Below are 16,355 nucleotides of genomic sequence, written 5' to 3'. Positions count from 1 at the left end.
GCACACATCAGGCCTTTGGACCTGTACCTTCCCACGCTTGGGCATCACCAATCCACCTTTCTCCTTCCCTGCTCTTTCTTCCCCTAAAGGTCCCACGCTGTCCCCACAACCCCAGGGTGCTTGTCCCCACATCGCCCCAGCAGCTGCAGCCCCTTGTGCCTGCAACACCAGGTGCCGAAGGTATTTTATATGTGTATCGGCCCCCTCCAACACATGCAACTGTCACTCCTGCTGAAGAGCCTGTGTTTACCATCAGTGTTTTGTGTCGCTAATATTATTGACTAAAAAAAGAAAAAAAAAAAAAAAAAGACTCCATAGCTTGGCAATGTCAAATTAGATTTTCATGTGCTGAAATCAGAGCCTCGAATAGCAACATAATCGTGTTAGTGGCAAACATTCATTAATACAGCTGGTTCATTAACAAAGCTAGCCCACAGGCTGCCTCAGGGCTGGGGACTGCAGCCACATACCCACCCCCCCGCCACCTTGGGCCCATGGAGGTGGCAGGGTTTGGGGCAGGAGGCTGCGATTAGGTACCCCCAGCCCCAGGGGTTGCCCCCACGACCATCAGCCAGTGCAATGTTGGGGTGGGGACAGGACAGTGACCCTCTCCGTGTCCCCTGCTTGAGCTCTGAGCCTGCAGAGAGATGGGGTGCTGCACCCTGGGACCGACCACAGCTCGAGGCTTCGCAAGGCACACAGGTGCAGGAGGGGTGGCACAAAACCCCACGGGACAGCCCAGGGCTCACCAGCGCCAGCTGGCACACCCCAGTTGCTGGTCCTGGCCGTGCACAGGGAGCTGCTCGCCAGTGGCACCCCCTGGCACCACGCACGCTGCCCAGGGAGCTGTTGGGGGGCTGACCCACAGCCCCACCGGCCTGGCCAGCTCCACAGGGGGGTGAAAACACACACCCCACGGGTGCATTACAGCCTCGCTCAGCTGCACATTAACCACCACACAATTGCTTTGTATTTCCAATTTACATGTATTTTCCTTGTGGAGCCCCAGACGTGCCCGGGAGTTGTGCAGCTCACTCACCAGCCTCTGCCCTGCCTCAGGGCGACGGCTTCTTGCTGCCAAGGCACCGGGCACCGTCTTGGCAGAACGGCAGAGCTACAGCTGTGGTGCTGCCAGCAACGCTCATGCCTCATGCCATGCCCTGCAGCCCCCAGCCCGGGCTGGGCAAGGAGGCCAAGAAGCCAAGGATTTGGGGGCAGAACCAAGCCCACGCATTTCACAGCACCTTCCTGTGCACAAAGACACCACCCAGCCACAGCTGGTCTCCACTGAGTCCAAAGCATTTCTCCACAGAGAGCGGTGATGCTCGGGGGCTTCAGGCAGGCAAGGGATGAGCTGCTCAGCCTGCAGCCACGTCAGGCAGCATCTACATCCCCATGTAGGTGCCCCGTGGAGGGATGAGCCCAGCAGCTGCCAGGCGCTTTTCACTTGTTAGGAAGTTGAAGGTCGCACACGCATTTGGCTGTGAAATAGAACAGGGAGGGAATGAAGACCCTGTCCTCCAGCAGGAGATACAGCCCTTCCCATGGGGCAAAAGACCCCCCTCCCTCCGGCCCATCCCCGGGCAGGCAGAGCCTCAGGGCGCACAGGGAGCTCCCTGTGCCACCACTCCCCCTGCACTGGGGTGCTGCCTCTGCACCTGCCTCCTCACCGTGTCCTGCACCTCCACAGCGATCCCACACTCCCGCATCTGCTTCAGCACGGCGGGGTGGAGCCGCTCCACCCTGTCTCCAGTGCCCAGCACCAGGATCTCTGCAACCAGGACACGACCACAGGCAAGGGTGAGAGCAGCGCCACACTCGGGCTGCCTCGGCCCAGACCTGCCCTCCTTACAAGGACCCACAGATCCCACACAGCAGCCCAAATGAGGGGGAAACATGCCCTGCTGTGTCCCTCCTGCCCCTCCAGCTGCTGCTGCTGCAAAGCAAAGGGATGCCAGAGAGCAGCTCCTTCCCCCAAAATGCTGGCAGGGTGCTGTGGGGTGGGCTGGGCAGAGCTGTGCTGGCCCCAGGGACAGCAGGGCCCCAGCAGCCTGGCACAGCTCAGGAGCCACCTCGGGCAGGCTGTGACAGTGCAGGGCCCCAGCTGCCCCACGTACCTATTTGGGGCTCCAGCAGCCGGAATAGCGACAGACTCTCATGCGAGATGTCCCTGTAGGAGCCAACCTGCGGGGACACCGATGGCACTGAGTGGGACAGAGAGCCCCCCCCCCGGGGTGGGGGCCCCTGCCCGCCGTGGGGTACTCACGTTCCACTGGAGGATGGCGCGGGGCAGGATGGCGCAGGGCCCCACCACCAGGTCCCCGCTGATGGTGAAGCCGCGGCTGGTGTAGCCCTCGATGAACATGGTGTTGGGGGAGTCCGGCTGCAGCACGGTCACCCGCGTCCGCTGGTAGAGCTCGTCGTCCGCGGGTGTGAGGCGGTGAGCCCGGCATGGCGCCCTGCGGGGACGGGGAGCGGCTCGCACACGTGGGGCCCGCGGCCAGCCCTACAGCCGCCCCATAGCGGACCCACAGCGATCCCCACGGCCACCCCACAGCGCACCCACAGCGAGACCTACGGCCGTTCCCACAGTCACCCCATAGCAGCTTCACAGGGAGCCCCACGGCCACCCCACAACCACCCACAGCAGCCTCACAGCGACCCCCCGTGCGCCCCCGGCCACCGCCCCACAGGGCTCTTCCCTGCCCGGTGCCGGTGCCGGTGCCCGTACCCTCCCGCCGCCCGCCGTGCCGCCGGGGCCACCAGCCGCAGCGCCGCCACCGCCATGGCTGCCGCCGCCGGAAGCGCAGAGCGGCTCCGCCCTCAGCGCGCGCCCCGCCCCGCCCGCCGCGCGCCCCCTGGCGGCCGCCGCCGGCGCCGCGGGCAGCTCCGGCCCCACCGGGCTGGGACAGCGGCACCGGGGGCGGGAGCGGGGCCGGCCCAGGGCTGCCCCCTTCTGCCGGGGGGCGGCGGGAAGGGATACACACACACCCTCACCACTCCCGACCCTCCCCCGGGCTCGGGCCCGCCCCGACCTGGTGCGCCCGGGGCGGGCTGCGTCCGGCGCCGGAGCGAAACCGAAAGCGGCGGCGGGGCGGGGAGCGGCGCGGCGGGTGAGGGGCTGCGCTGCCCCGGCCTCGGCCCTGCCCCGGCGGCGCAGGGTGGGTCCCGCCCGCGGAGCCCCGATCCCCGCCGCCGTGAGGGCCGCGGACCGGCCCGGGCTGCTGCGCCGGAGGCTGCGGGGCCGGAGGTGAGAGGGGAGCGGGCGGCTCCCGGTCCCGGGTCCCCGCCACCCTGCGGGCGGCCGGGCCGGGTGGCGGGAGGGAGCGGGACCGGGGCTCGGCTGCGCTCCCGTCCCGCAGCCGCGGGGTGCCCGCCGGTCCCCGCGCCCGGCCCCGGGGTGCAGGGGGAGCCCGCTGCCCGCCTGGCCCTGCCCGTGCCCCGGGGCTCGGCACGGCTCTGCCCTGGTCCTGTGCCCCCGGCACGGCGTGTCCCCGCCGTGGGGTGGCTGCTGCCAGCCGGGCTGAGCCCCCTGAGCCGCCGCCGTGACTTCCCTGTCCCGAACCCGCGGGCTGCCGCGTCCCGGTTCCCCCTTTCCTCTGTGCCACACCCGGTGGGACAGGTGGCAGCAGGTGGCAGGGGACTGGGGGCTCAAGGCGGTGCCCTGGGGCTGGGGATGCAAGTCCCCCACCCCGTGCCACCCAGCCAGGGTCGGCGAGAGCCGTGACACCACGGGGGTTACCGGGAAGCTCCCGGGTGTCAGCAGTGGGACTTTTCCCGCCACCAGGGCAGGGAGGTGTCGGCCGTCACTGGTACCCACGGAGGGGTACCCTCGCTCGACGGCGGGTCCCCCTGGGCAAGCACCGCGTGAGCACCGCGTGGAGCCGGTGGGGTTCCCCGCACGGTTTCACTTCCCCCCACGGCGGGCGCCCGGCGGCAGAGGGCTGTCGGCGCTGATGGCGGTGGGGGCCATGCCGTGCGGCCGCCGGGCACAGGTGCTGGGGTGGATGCCCTCCCTCGGGGACGGCTCGGGTTTCCGGGGGCTGCCGGGCTGGTACCAGATGCTCCAGCCCCACCGGGGCTTTGTTCGGAGCCGTTTCCTTTTGGCTCACCCGCGCCGCCCTCCCCTTGGCACCCGGCCCATGACACAACCGCAGCCTCTCCCGGCACCCCCGGCCACAACCGGCCTGGCAGCGGCCCCCGTGCAGATCCTCTGCCCCGTCCCTGCCGGTAAGTCACGCTCTCCCCTCCTTGGCCCACTGGCTGCCCCAGGAACGGGGTGGCATGGCGGTGGCCCCCTTGCCCATCCCTCTGTGGCGCCGGCGCGGGCAACGGAATCCCAAAAGCAGCTGTCCCCGCTGCGCCCAGCTGCCCTGGGGTTTCGTTACCCGCGCTCCCGCCCCCGCCTCACCCCCAACTCTGCTGCCCCACGCCACCCCACAAGGGGCAAGAGCTGCTCGCCCCCCTCCAACCCCTCCGTGGGGCTGGGGCAGTGCGTAGGGGCCACACTGGGAGAAGGGGGGTGTGGGGATGAGGGATCACTGGTGCCCAGCCTCTTGGCTCAGCCCCCCTGACCCGGGGCTAGGGGCTCTCCGGTGGTCTCGTGCCACCGACGGCTAAAAATAGCAGCTGGCTTCCGGGGGACTAACCGCCGGGACGAGCGTGCTGAGCGGCGGCCCCGGCTGCTGGCCACAGGGTGGATGTGGCCACCTGCACCGGGGCAGTACGAGTCACGAGATGCCGTGCAAGCTTCCCGCCACCATCAGCCTACGCCAGGCTCTCCATGGCCCCCCCCCCCCAGCCCTCCCCCAGAGCTGGCAGGGGTGAGTGGTGCCTGGGCAGGATCCGTCCCCCAGAGAGAGACAGCTTTGGAATGACACGATCACTCCCGCTGAGCAGGCAGCCAGAGAGCCATCGGGGATGTCGTGTCTGTCCAAAGCTCTTTCGGCACCACCGAGAAGCCCCACCACCACCCTGGGCCACCATGCTGCTGGGCCGCATGTGGGCTGCCTGCAGGGACCTCCAGCGCTGTGGGGATGGGGACAGATCCAGCTTTGAGCCCTCAGAGCAGCGGCACAAGGTCCAAGCGTGCTCCCAGCCCGTGCTGGTGTGTTTCCACCCCCCCGGCCGGGCAGGCAGGGTGTCCCGGGTGGCTCCTGCCCTGCGGACAGTCAGCAGTTGGTCTGGTGTGAGCAGCGATTCTCAGATCACCTCTTGGCTGTGGGTGGTGCAGGGAGCACCCCACCGGGCCACGGCCCTGCCCTGCCGGGGGGGGGGGGGGAACAGCCACCCCCCAGCTGGGGGACATGTCCCCTTCACACTGGCCACCAGCTGCAGAGCTGCCCACGGAGCCCCGAAAGGATTGCTGCGTTCTCAGCAGAGCCCATGCGATGGGCTGTGCTGCCGGGATCTGCCCTTGCCCCGGCCCCCCACGCACACAAGCCTCGGAGGAACCGGTTTGGGCCCTGCGGGCAGAGCGGCCCCCCCGGCCCTGCAGGGAGGGCAGGAAGGGAAGGGCAGGGAGGGAGGTCCCCCGCTCCCCGGGGACACGTGCTCCCCACTGCCGTGGGGGGGTTAGCGCTTCCCGGATACCCACTCCCCACTGAGCTGGCACGGGGCTGGGTGCGTGATGGGCTATTGCCACTATTCCCAGGTTGGAGGTGGCTTTGCCTGTAGCCCTGGGGGGGGGGGGGAGCGGCAGCCCCCACTGCCTGCCTGACAATGGGGACAGGCTGAGAGAGCTGGGGTTGGAAACGAGAGGGCTCCAGGGAGACCTTATAACCCCTTCCACTACCTAAAGTGGGCCTACGGGAAATATGGGGACAAACTTTTTAGCAGGGTCTGTTGTGATTAGGACATGGGGTAATGGTTTAAAACTAAAGGAGTGTAGATTTAGACTAGATATAAGGAAGACATTTTTTTACACTGGGGGTGGCGAAACACTGGGACAGGTTGCCCAGAGAGGTGATAGATGCCTCATCCCTGAAAACAGTGAAGGTCAGGTCGAACGGGGCACTGAGTAGCCTGATCTAGTTGAAGATGTCCCTGCTCATGGCAGGAGGGTTGGACGAGATGGCCTTTAAAGTTCCCTTCCAACCCAAACCATTTTCTGATTTTACACCTGCTCCATTCAGGGCCCAGGCAGCAGCGTGGGCCCCCCCCTCTGCAAACCTGCGCTTGAGACACGGCTGCTGCAGAGGAGCTCAGCTCTGCGGATGTGATCACGACCACAATGGTGCCATCGATTCTTTCCACCTCCTTCCTCCCAGGGCTGATGAGCAGGAAGGCGCTGGGTGGGAGGGCAGCGCTTCTCACAGAGGGTGCCCAGAGCCGGGGCTGGCTGGGGAGCACGGTGAGGAACGACCCCGTGCCCACACGTCCGCCTCCGCCATGCCGAGCCCAGCCGCCGCCGCAGACCACACCTTGCCACTGCTGCTGGTTCTCCTCAGCCGGCCTGCCCCGTGCCCGGGGAGCCTTGAGGTCGAGCTGCCCGCCCTGGGGTCGTGCTGTGCTTCCAGTTAGGGTCCGCCTTACGCCCCCCGGTCCTCGGCCTCGGCCGCCCCTTCCCGGCCCGCCACTCCCATCATGGCGGCGCCGCTCTGCTCGCCACACACATCATGGCGGGCGCCGCGCCCGTTACTCCCAAGATGGCCGCCCAGCCCCGTCCAACTCGCCCGCCCCCAAGATGGCCGCCCGGTGATGTCACTTCCGGCCTGCCGCAGCGGAAGCGGCTGCAAGGCTCCCATGGAGACGGGCGAGGACCGGCCGGGGCTGGCGGCGACGTTGCGGGCGCTTAACGGGACGCTAGGGCGGCCCGTGGGGCTCTGGGTGAAGGAGAGCGGGGCCCGCAACCTGCGGCACCGGGACTTCCTGGCTCCGCGGGCCGCGCTGAGCGCCGCCTTCCCCGGCGGGCGGGTAGGCCATGGCGGCGCGGGCGGGGCCTGAGCGGAGGGGGCGGAGCGTGTAGGGAAGGGGCGGGGCCGTCGGAGGGGGCTTAAACAAGGGGCGGGGCCAGCGCCGGCCCACGTGCGGGCCGGGGACTAACAGCTCGTCGCCTTCTTGCCCGGCAGGTGCCCGCTGACGTCATGTCGGGCGTGACGTCACTGGGAGGCCCGGGGGTGCTGGCGGTGCGGGGCTGCCAGGAGACGCCGGCGGGGCTGGCGGTGCAGGTGCGGCGCCCCGAGGCCTTCCGCCGCCTGCTGGGCCCCCCGTCCCTTCCGTCCCCGTCCCCGTCGGGGCCGCAGGCGGGGCGGGTGGTGCTGCACTGCCCGGCCCTGCGCCGCCCCGCCGCCTTGCGGCCCCGCCACCTCCGCCCGCTCCTGCTGGCCGACCACCTGGCCCAGCTGCTGCGTGCCCAGGGGTGAGTGCCTCCCCCGCCGCCCCCGGCCCCGCCGCCCAGCCCCCTGCGGCCACCACCCGCCTCTCCCTCTCTCGCAGGGTCAGCGTCCGCCTGGTCCCTGCCCTCCCCGAGGAGGGGAGCCGGGAGGTTCTGCAGCAGCTCCGCGTCGACTGGCCCTCCACCTGCGGCGGCTCGGCCCTCCCCGACGCCATCTCGGCCTTGAAGCAAGCGCTGGGCCGGTCCCCCTGTGCCACAGCCTGTGAGGAGGCGCTGGGCGCAGCAGCGCTGCCCGAGGATGTCATCTCTAAAGTGCACTTGAAGAGCTTCGTGGAGCAGCAGGGTCTGGAGGGCTACGACCCCAATCTAGACGTCCTTCTCGGTGAGCCTCACAAGTACAGCAGCTCTGGTGTCACAGCAGGGGGTGATTGGCTGCAAACAGGGCTCTTTCCTTTTTCTTTCAATTGTTTTTACAGAAAATAAGGGGCATTTAGATCCAAATTGCCTTCTCCTCTTATTCTCATTTAGTCTGGTTTGAGCCAGAAACACAGACAGCCTGGGGCAGACCCGATGGGGCAAGCTGGCGGGGGGGTGGCAAGCCCTCGTGTCTCTCTCTGAGAGTTCCTTCCTTCTTTCAGTGACGGAGGAGAAGCTGCGGTCCCTGGCTGAGCTGCAGCAAGCTGTTCTGCAGTGCACGGTGAGTAACCCTGTGGCGTTGCCGGCCTCTCACTTTCGAGATCTCGTTTCCTTCTGTCACGCCATGGCATGTGAGCTCCCTGCTGTGCTCTGCTGCAGGCTGAAGGCCAGGGGAGCTGCTGCAGCGTCGTGCATGTGGTGAGCTGCGAGGAGGAATTCCAGCAGCAGCAGCTGGATCTGCTCTGGAGGATTTTGGATCCAGGAGCCCACACAGCTTTGCAGGTGAGGAACCTCCCACCCTCCTCACTGTGGCCCCCAGCATCGTTGCGCTCAGCCAGCCTCCTTCAGTCCCCGCAGCGAATGCGGAGGCCCAGCCTTGCCCCCTTGTGAGCTTTCCTTTCCCTTAGTGGCCCCTCCACACTCTTGCCCAGGTGGTGGAGCAGCCTCTGTGCCCTTGGGATTTCAGCACTAAAGGAGAGGCAGGAGAAGACTGCGGTGACACAGCTAGAACAGCGCTGGTTTTAGCCCGGTTCTCTTGCACTGCATTTCTGTGGAGCTTCTGAGTCTTTGACCCCAGCCCCACCTCACTTCTCTCTTTCAGAAACACCTGGTCTGTGGGCCAGTGAAGGTGACAAACCCCTCATCGCCCATCGGGGCAGACCAGTACTTCCAGTAAGTTGGTGTGTGCGAGGCACCCGCTGTGCTGCTTGCCTGCCTGTGCTCTGCCGGCCCCATGGGCACCCAGCAGCCACAGTGCAGCGCTGGGTGAGCTGGTGGCACATGGAGATTCTGTGCAGTCCCTCCATTCTGCTTTTCTGTGGCCTCAGGGCTGTTTTAAGAGGAATGGAGGTTCCAAATGGAACCACAGGGTCCTCCCCAGTCCCAGTGGCCTCCTCCAGCAATGCTGTTTCTGGCCCTCTCCATGCTGCTGGGAGGAAAGGCAGCAGCAGACGCTGGGCACTGTGGTGATGCAGGGTGGTATCTCCCTGCCTTCACACATCAGTGGATGGCCCTGGCGTGGGGATGGCCCTTTCTCAGCCAAAAGGCAAAGCCTGTGCCTGGCACAGTGGCTTCCTCACGGCCCTCCAGGCAGTGGCACAAAGGGTTGTCCCGGCTCCTGGAGGTTTTATACCACTTTTGCTTGGCTGGGTCGCTGCTGCAGCTGGGGTGCCCTAAGCACCCTGAAGGCTGAGGGAGCCCTGGGACGGTCTCTGGGGCTAGCTAAACCTAGGGGTGGTGACCGTGAGTGTCCGTGTTCCTCCCAGGCTCCGAAAGCGCCAGATGTACGAAGCCTCCGTGATGAAGTACGGGGAGCTTGCGCAAGGTGAGGCTTTGCTTTGTGGCTCTACACGGATGCTGCTCTGTCCCAGTCTCTGCTGCTCCCATGAGTCTCCCCCCCTCACCTCTGTGTTTGCAGACAGTGGGGCTCTCCCCCACACGGTGGTCCCTCTTCACTCTGCAATGGGGCCAGGTGATGACCTTGCTTGTGGGAAGGCATCTAAACCGGGGCACCAGCACAAAGCAGCCCCTGCAGATGGGGGCCAGGGCTGGGGGAGTGTGGTGGTCCCCAGCTTCCACTGGAGTCCCCTGGCCCCAGTGGGCATTCCTGCCTGGGCACTGGGGGTGACATTACACAGGAACAGAGCGAGCTGTGCGTGATGGCACCTGTGTTCTCCACAGATGAGGCCTGGACTGAGGTGATTGATACCCTCACAGTGGCTGCCATCAGGTTTGAGATGCTGAGCACGGCCCACCGGAGTCAGGTAGGACAGGGGTTTGTGCAGAGCGGGGCAGGTGAGCAGTGGGAATACCAAAGGAACAGCCTGGACTGCGACTTCTCCCTGCCCTCAGATCACTCTGGACCTGGAGGACAGCAGCATCTCCACGAAGGGAACCAAGAGTGGTGCCTTTGTGATGTACAACTGTGCCCGGCTGGCCACGCTCTTCGACACCTACCAGCGGGCTGTGGAGCAGGGTGAGCAACAGCCCCACAACCCCCTTCTAACAGCCACTCCTGGGCTGTTCCTCATGCCTGGAGCCACAGGGCCTTCTTTGGGCACAACGACAATCTCCCACCTCCTTTCCAGGCACATACCCACCTCTGCCACCAGCATCAGAACTGAATTTCTCCTGCCTCCGGGAAGAGGTGAGCACTGAGAAAGGGAATATGGGGACCTGTGTGCCCTTGGCTCGGGTGATAGATGCTGCTGGCCCGGGAGGATCTGGCCCTCTCCCACACACATAATCCTTTCACAGGGTGAGTGGCTCCTGCTCTTCAACTATCTCCTGCCCTTCCCTGAAGTCCTGCAGCAGGCAGCACAGCTGCCCCCACCCAGCAAGGGCATCCGGATCACAGCCAACACAGAGACAGTAAGTGCCACGTGCCAGAGCACCCGTGGGTGCTGCTCCAACACTCCCAGCCCAGGGCAAGGCTATGTGCCGGCAGGGTGCTGCCCACCCCGTGCTAAGCGGCATGGGGGCAGTGCCAAGGGAAGAGACCACACAACTCCCCTGGGGCTGACCCTGCTGTGCTTGGGGTGGGGAAGGGCCCAGGGCCAGCCAGACCCCACCGTGCCAGCAGAGCTCTCTGTTTTGCAGGTGTGCAAGTTCCTGATCCAGCTCAGCATGGATTTCAGCTCCTACTACAACCGGGTCCACGTCCTGGGGGTGAGTTGGATGTCCTGGGCTGTTTGCTGGAGGGCTGCAGCCGTGCAGTCCTCTCTGGGACTGAACTGCAGCTGTGGGGCTTTGCGGTGCCAATGGGGTGATGCAGCCCCACACCAGCCCCTCAAAGATGCTTACGCAGGGTGCAGAAGCAGCAGTGCCTCTAGGGACAGCCCATATAGTGGAAATATGGCCACCAGCCCCAAGTCACTGCCTTTCTCCCTGCAGGAGCCGTTCCCTCACCTCTTTGACCAGATGTTTGCCCGCCTCCAGCTGCTGGGAGCGGTGAGGGACATGTTCCACAGTGCCCTGGCAACACTGCACCTCCCTCCTCTCAGCCAGATCTGAGCCACCACTGAAGAGCCATGCCACAGTGTGACAGGCACCAGGATAACATGCCACGAGGGGAAGGACGAGGCACATCCTCCCTAGCAGGGCGAGGGGCTGCCCCGCAGTCAGGCAGAGAACCAGGGGACACCTCAGCCCCACGCAGATGCACTCCTTCCCCTGAGTTTTGAGGGTTTGACAATGCACACCCCATGGCTGTGCCCAGCGGGGGAGAGGGGTGCGTCTGCCATCTCTACACCATCAGCACCCGGCAAGCCAGGCTGGGGAGTACTGGGGAAGGTGGCACCAGGGACCAGTCGCCACAAAGCCAGACACCAACCTTGTGTTCCTCAAAGCCGTTTATTGAAGGTGGCTCCGTGCTGGCAGGGAGCTCCTGAGGCTTGAGGCTCCCACCAAGCCCCAATACCAGGGTCCAATACATTTGTTGCTGGACAAATGCTGTGTGTGTCTGACCCCGAAGAGCACCTTGCCCCATGTGGGGCTGGGGCCACCTGCAGCTTCTTGTGCTGGGTCCTGTGGCTGTGCAGAACAACCTTGAGGCAGCACTGAAGGGCTGCTCTGAGGAAAGGCAGGGCTGGCCCAGACCAGCATAGCACAGCACACTTTGGGCTGCTGCTGCAGAGCAGTGTCCCGACTTGTTCCAGTACAGTTCCTAGCACTGCAGGGACAGGGCTGTCACACAGGGCAGGAGCACAAGGCTGCAGCCTGCCACATGCCACACCAGCACCCAACTGGGTCTTGGCCTCCTGCTGCCCTCAAGCCCCCAGGGCTGGGCATGGTGCTCAGCACCTTTATGATCAGGTTCGTCTCTAGGACTGGGGCCAGAAAGACTGGACACAGGTCCCTCACAGCTTGGGGAGGAGGAGCTTCTCCTGGGCAGGGTGGGCTGATGACCACACTCCTCCTTTATTGCCTGGGGAGCTACAGGCTGGTCCGGGATGGACCGCATCTTAATTCTCCCCCGAGATCACCAGCCTTAAGCACCTGAGACATGGCTGTGCTGTCCCCAAAGGAGCCAAGCACTCCTGTCCCCTCAAGAAGGGACACATCAGCAGACAGGCTGGGACACGTGCTGCAGTGATGGGCAGAGCATGGAGGCAGGGAGCGGGGTGTGCTGCACGCCTACCCCATTAGCAGGGAGCCTCCTGTGGAGGGATTTCTGGGGGGGCCGTGCCGCGCAGCATCTCCAGCCCCTGCCCACAGAGCACGCAGTAGTAGTGCAGCTCCCCCCCGGCCTCTCCCACCTCCCAGCAGTCCACCTCAGCCAGGTCAGGCACATGGAAGAAGGTGGTGCTGAGGGCCTCCAGCCCACCTGGGCCCCAGTGCCACAGCATCAGGCGCTGGTCCACCGAGGCGGAGAGCAGCAGGTCCAGCCGCAGCACCCGGATCCCTGTGATGTGGGCAGCGTGGGCACAGGGCCTGGCCACCCGCTCCAGGATGCGCAGGCAGGTCTCCGCCACAGCCTCCCCCTTGCCCAGGGCCACCTCCAGCAGGCAGACATGGATGGAGCCATCGTCGCTGCCGCTGGCCACCAGGTACTGTCCCTCCGTTGTCTCACGGACGTGGAGGCTGTTCACACCACAGCTGTGGGCCATGACGGTGAGCAGTGGGGCACCCAGGGCTGGAAAACAGGCTCGGTCAGGAGAACGATACTCACCTTGGTCAGAGGGAGCAGAGGAGCCACCAGCATGGCCTTCCCTCGGGAGGCAGAGGAGCCGCTAGCTGCTGCACCCACCCAGGGGCTGCATCTCTCCCTCCGCTCGGTGCAGGGTGTCCACTGCCTCCGCGATGGGGCTGGTGATGTCCCAGAAAGCAATGCTTCCATCGGTGGCCGCGCTGCACAGGAGGTGTCTCCTAGAAGGGAAGTGTTGGGGGAGCCTCCGGCCGCAGCCCTACGGTGGGCAGCCCCGAGGGTCCCCACCGAGATACGGCGAAGTGGCAGAACAGCCCTCACAGACTGAGTTCTCCCCTCCGCCCGCTGAGCTGTCGGCGGCTGTCCTCGTGAGGACAAACGCTTGTCCCCAGAACCCCGGCAGCTGCAGCACAGCATTTGGGGCTCACCTCTCCCCTCCTGCCCGTGTGTGCAGGAACGCCTCCACCTTCAGCACACAGCGCTGGTGGTGAAACGACTCTGCCACCAGCACCAGCTTCCGGGCAGCCTCCAGCAGCCCAAAGACCCTGTGATGGAGCAGAGGGCAGTCAGCTGTGGGAGAAGGGGGATCCTGGTGCCTCTGCCCCCACTTCCCACCACACACCATCCTGCTGCCGGCTCAGAGCCGGCAACATTCACAGCCGGAGCCTCCTCTGGGGAGCCTGCTCTGCTCCCGTTGTCAGCCCCAGCTCTGGTCTCCCTGCCGGGCCCAATGACGGCTCCTCACCGGACCGATCCATCACTGCAGGCAGCAGCCAGAAACTTCCAGGGTGTTGACAGCTGCTCAGTGCTGGTCCCGGGCACGACCGAGAGGGACATGTACCTGCAGGAAACACACAATACTGACCAACATCTCTGTGATGCCTGTGGCCCCAGGCAGGTGGGTGAGAAGCCTGAGCAGAGAAGCCTGAGCCCAGTGCAGGATGCAGCTCCAAGCACTTGGAGGAGGCACGAGGGAAGGCCAAGCCTTTCTCTAGCCCCAAAAGCTCCTTAAGGTCCAACCACTGGGCATAAGACACCAGGAAGGTACACATGAAGCCACACTAGCTCCTTCTGCCTCTGCTGAGCCCGCAGCTGCAGAATACGTATATCCCACTGTGGTTCCCAGCACCCTCCCAGACCATGGTGACTGCTAACCCTGCCTCAGGCAGTCCCTGAGCATCACCTTGTCTCCGGGTCCATCTTGACCAGCTTGTGCCTGTTCTTCTTCCGTTCCCAGTGCTCATCCAGCCGGTGGGAGGCCACATGGACGACCTGGCAGGCCACAGCACTCTCAGAGGCTGGGTCCCCAGTGCACAGCAGCCGGTAGCACCCGATCTGTGCCCGGCCGCCTGCAGAGAAGAGCAGGGCAGACAAGCTTTTGTCACCGAAGCTCTGGTCACCAGGTCCTGCAGGGCTAGCCAGCGCCAGCGCCCTCACGCTGGAAATGTGGTCGCTGAGCCGGGCAAGGGGCACGGCTGCCCGGGAATGCTCGTCGAGTGCCAGGACACAGGCTGTGGTGTCCTCACTGCCGGTAACAAAGATGTTAAGGGTGGCGTGGCCGGGCACCTCCACCGCCCCCAGGCGCCGCACACAGGCGATCTCTCGCCCGTGCAGGGACGCCAGGAGCACCTGCTGCTCACAGGGCTCGGCCTCGCGGTGGTACAGCATCACGTCCCCACACTTGATGAAGGCGAAGGCCTCGGCCGAGGGGCTGCTCCAGTAGCTCCAGGAGCGGTGCCCCCCACCACAGGGGACACAGTGGAGGTTCCCGCCAGTCCTGCTGCTCCACACCACAAAGTTGTCAGCATGAAAGCCCAGCACGAGCAGGTCCCCGCTGGAGGTGAAGCGCAGCTCCTCGATCCACTGCAGCCCTTTGCAGGGCCTGTGCTTCTGCAGGACCTCCAGCTGCTGGCCCTGCAGGCGGAGCTGGCGGTAGACACCGTCCCGGCCAGTGCTGTAGATGTAGCCTTTGTGGCAGGCCACCGAGGTAACCCCTGTCTTCCCATGGAGCCCAAAGAGCATGGACACCGGGGCCTCAAGGGGAAGTGCCTCTTTGTGCAACAAGCAAGAAGGCTCCAATTCGCTGCCGGCGTCCTCGCTGACCGAGTCGGTACCACCATTGGTGATGCTGGTGCTTTCCGCAGCCTGTCCTGGGGAGCTGTTGCAAGGGAAGAGGAGTAGGGAGCCCCGGCGGTCCCCGCAGGCCAGGAGCCCTTCCTGAGGCAGGAAGGCTGCACAGGTGTGCCAGCGCTGCTTGCAGGGTGGCAGTAGGTACCGTCCCATCAGTCGCACCAGGGGTGCCTGCCCAGGGCAGTGGGTGACGTCCAGCCAGAGCATCTCCCCGTCAGGCCCGGAGACCAGGAGGGCGGCGATGCTGGGGGGCAGCCCAGGGTGGGGGGCCCAGCTCAGCCCACGCACGGCCCCCTCGAACAGCCTCAGCTCAGTGGCAGCCCCGGGGTGGCCCAGGGTAAAGAGCAGGAGGCGCCCGTCACCGCCACCCAGAGCACAGAGCGCCTCAGCCCCACTGGGCAGCGGGGTGGCCGCCAGCATCCCGCGGGACCCACCGGCAGCGGGGGCCGGCAGCACCGGTACCCACCGCCCCGCTGCCGCCTCGTACGCCGCTAGCCCGCCCGCCTCATCCAGCGCCAGCACCCGTCGCGGCCCCGCCAGCAGCACGGCCCGCGGCCGCCCCGGGGCCCCCAGAGCCACCGCCGCCGCCGCCGCCCCCGGGGCCACCCGCCGGGGCTGCCAGAGCCGGACGCCACCGTCGTCGCCGCCGGTGGCGAGGTGGCCACCGGCGGGTCGCAGAGCCAGGGCGCGCAGGGCCCCGCGGTGTCCCCGCCGCGCCCGCCGCACGCCGCCGCCGCCGTCCCACTCCAGGCAGGCACCGTCCTCCCCGGCGCTGACCGGGCACGGCCCTCGCAGCCGCACGGCGGCCACCCGCGCCCCGTGCCCGTAGCACACCAGCAGGCAGGAGCCGTCCCCGTCCCCGCCGCCCAGCTCGCCCACCGCCCACAGCCGCACGCTGCGGTCCTCGGAGGCGGAAGCGAGCAGCCCCCGCGGCGCCGAGTAGCAGAGCGCCAGCACCGCTCCCCGGTGCCCGAGCAGCCGCCGCCGCGGGGCCGCCGCCTCCGCCGCCCGCCACACCACCACGGCCCCCATCGCCGTACCGGCCGCCAGCGCCAGCCGCCCCCAGCCAGTCCCCGCCAGCACGGCGCAGCGCAGCGCCCCGGCCCCGCCGCAGCTGACCCGCCGCAGCCACCGCCCGCCGCCCCGCCACTCGTACAGCCCCACGCTCCCGCCGCCCAGCGCCAGCGCCAGCCGCCCGCCCGCCGCCCACCGCGCCTCCCACACCCGCGCCCCCACCTCCCGCGCCCCGCCGCCGCCGCAGGCCCCCAGCCGCCCCTCGCCGCCCCGCACCGCCAGCACCGCCAGCCAGCGCCCGCCGAATGCCGCCACCCGCACCACCGGGCCGGGGCCGGGCTCGGCCCGTAGCCCCTGCACGCTGGCCTCACGCAGCACGATCCGCCGGCCCGCCGCCGCCGCCGGCCCGCCGCCGCTCAGCCGGAACGCCGCCACCTCCGGGCCCGTGCCTGCGGGACACCGCGTCAGCCGCCACCGGCCCCGCCGCCCGCCCCGGTCCCGCTCCCAGTCCCGGTCCCGCGCTCACCCGCCAGCAGCACGTCCCCCGCGAACTCCAGCGCCGTTACCGGCGCCACCAGCGCCACCGACTCCATC

The 16,355-nt window shown here is 66.8% G+C and overlaps 3 protein-coding genes across 3 annotated transcripts; 1 reads left to right on the top strand and 2 right to left on the bottom strand.

Moving 5' to 3' along the window:
* Positions 1-321: 321 nt before the first annotated feature.
* Positions 322-2,800, bottom strand: NDUFAF3 (NADH:ubiquinone oxidoreductase complex assembly factor 3). Its single transcript, XM_074152331.1, has 5 exons — positions 2,732-2,800; positions 2,267-2,459; positions 2,118-2,184; positions 1,671-1,771; positions 322-1,481 (listed from the first exon to the last, which is right to left on the bottom strand). Exons 1-5 carry the CDS (start codon positions 2,785-2,787, stop codon positions 1,386-1,388), a joined length of 513 nt encoding a protein of 170 aa, XP_074008432.1. The 5' UTR covers positions 2,788-2,800; the 3' UTR covers positions 322-1,385.
* A 3,474-nt stretch (positions 2,801-6,274) lies between these two features.
* On the top strand, positions 6,275-11,417 carry DALRD3 (DALR anticodon binding domain containing 3). The gene is given in 17 exon segments (XM_074152107.1): positions 6,275-6,305; positions 6,308-6,360; positions 6,362-6,621; positions 6,623-6,674; positions 6,676-6,915; positions 7,071-7,360; positions 7,438-7,718; positions 7,975-8,033; positions 8,132-8,254; positions 8,574-8,644; positions 9,238-9,296; positions 9,653-9,735; positions 9,824-9,947; positions 10,060-10,118; positions 10,229-10,342; positions 10,571-10,639; positions 10,865-11,417. Coding segments are annotated over 17 exon segments (2,088 nt in total). The 3' UTR covers positions 10,985-11,417.
* On the bottom strand, positions 11,312-16,354 carry WDR6 (WD repeat domain 6). Its single transcript, XM_074152106.1, has 6 exons — positions 16,288-16,354; positions 13,801-16,210; positions 13,363-13,458; positions 13,046-13,162; positions 12,720-12,838; positions 11,312-12,605 (listed from the first exon to the last, which is right to left on the bottom strand). Exons 1-6 carry the CDS (start codon positions 16,352-16,354, stop codon positions 12,115-12,117), a joined length of 3,300 nt encoding a protein of 1,099 aa, XP_074008207.1. The 3' UTR covers positions 11,312-12,114.
* Between the last annotated feature and the right edge of the window lies 1 nt (position 16,355).

The sequence above is a fragment of the Numenius arquata genome, chromosome 8 (genome assembly GCF_964106895.1).
Source record: "Numenius arquata chromosome 8, bNumArq3.hap1.1, whole genome shotgun sequence".
Lineage (NCBI taxonomy): Eukaryota > Metazoa > Chordata > Aves > Charadriiformes > Scolopacidae > Numenius > Numenius arquata.
The sequence above is the reverse complement of the archived record's forward strand: the minus strand, read 5'-3'. Positions and strand labels throughout refer to the sequence as shown.

Bases quoted from the DNA above. Each gene is read 5' to 3' on its own strand.
- WDR6 (XM_074152106.1), bottom strand. From the start codon at position 16,354: ATGGAGTCGGTGGCGCTGGTGGCGCCGGTAACGGCGCTGGAGTTCGCG. The intron at 16,211-16,287 runs GTGAGCGCGGGA...GGTGTCCCGCAG, and splicing joins GGGGGACGTGCTGCTGGCGG to GCACGGGCCCGGAGGTGGCG. The intron at 13,459-13,800 runs GTGATGCTCAGG...TGTTTCCTGCAG, and splicing joins AAGATGGACCCGGAGACAAG to GTACATGTCCCTCTCGGTCG.
- NDUFAF3 (XM_074152331.1), bottom strand. From the start codon at position 2,787: ATGGCGGTGGCGGCGCTGCGGCTGGTGGCCCCGGCGGCACGGCGGGCG. The intron at 2,185-2,266 runs GTGAGTACCCCA...GTGTCCCCGCAG, and splicing joins GCGCCATCCTCCAGTGGAAC to GTTGGCTCCTACAGGGACAT. The intron at 1,482-1,670 runs GTGAGGAGGCAG...TCTATTTCACAG, and splicing joins CTGTGGAGGTGCAGGACACG to CCAAATGCGTGTGCGACCTT.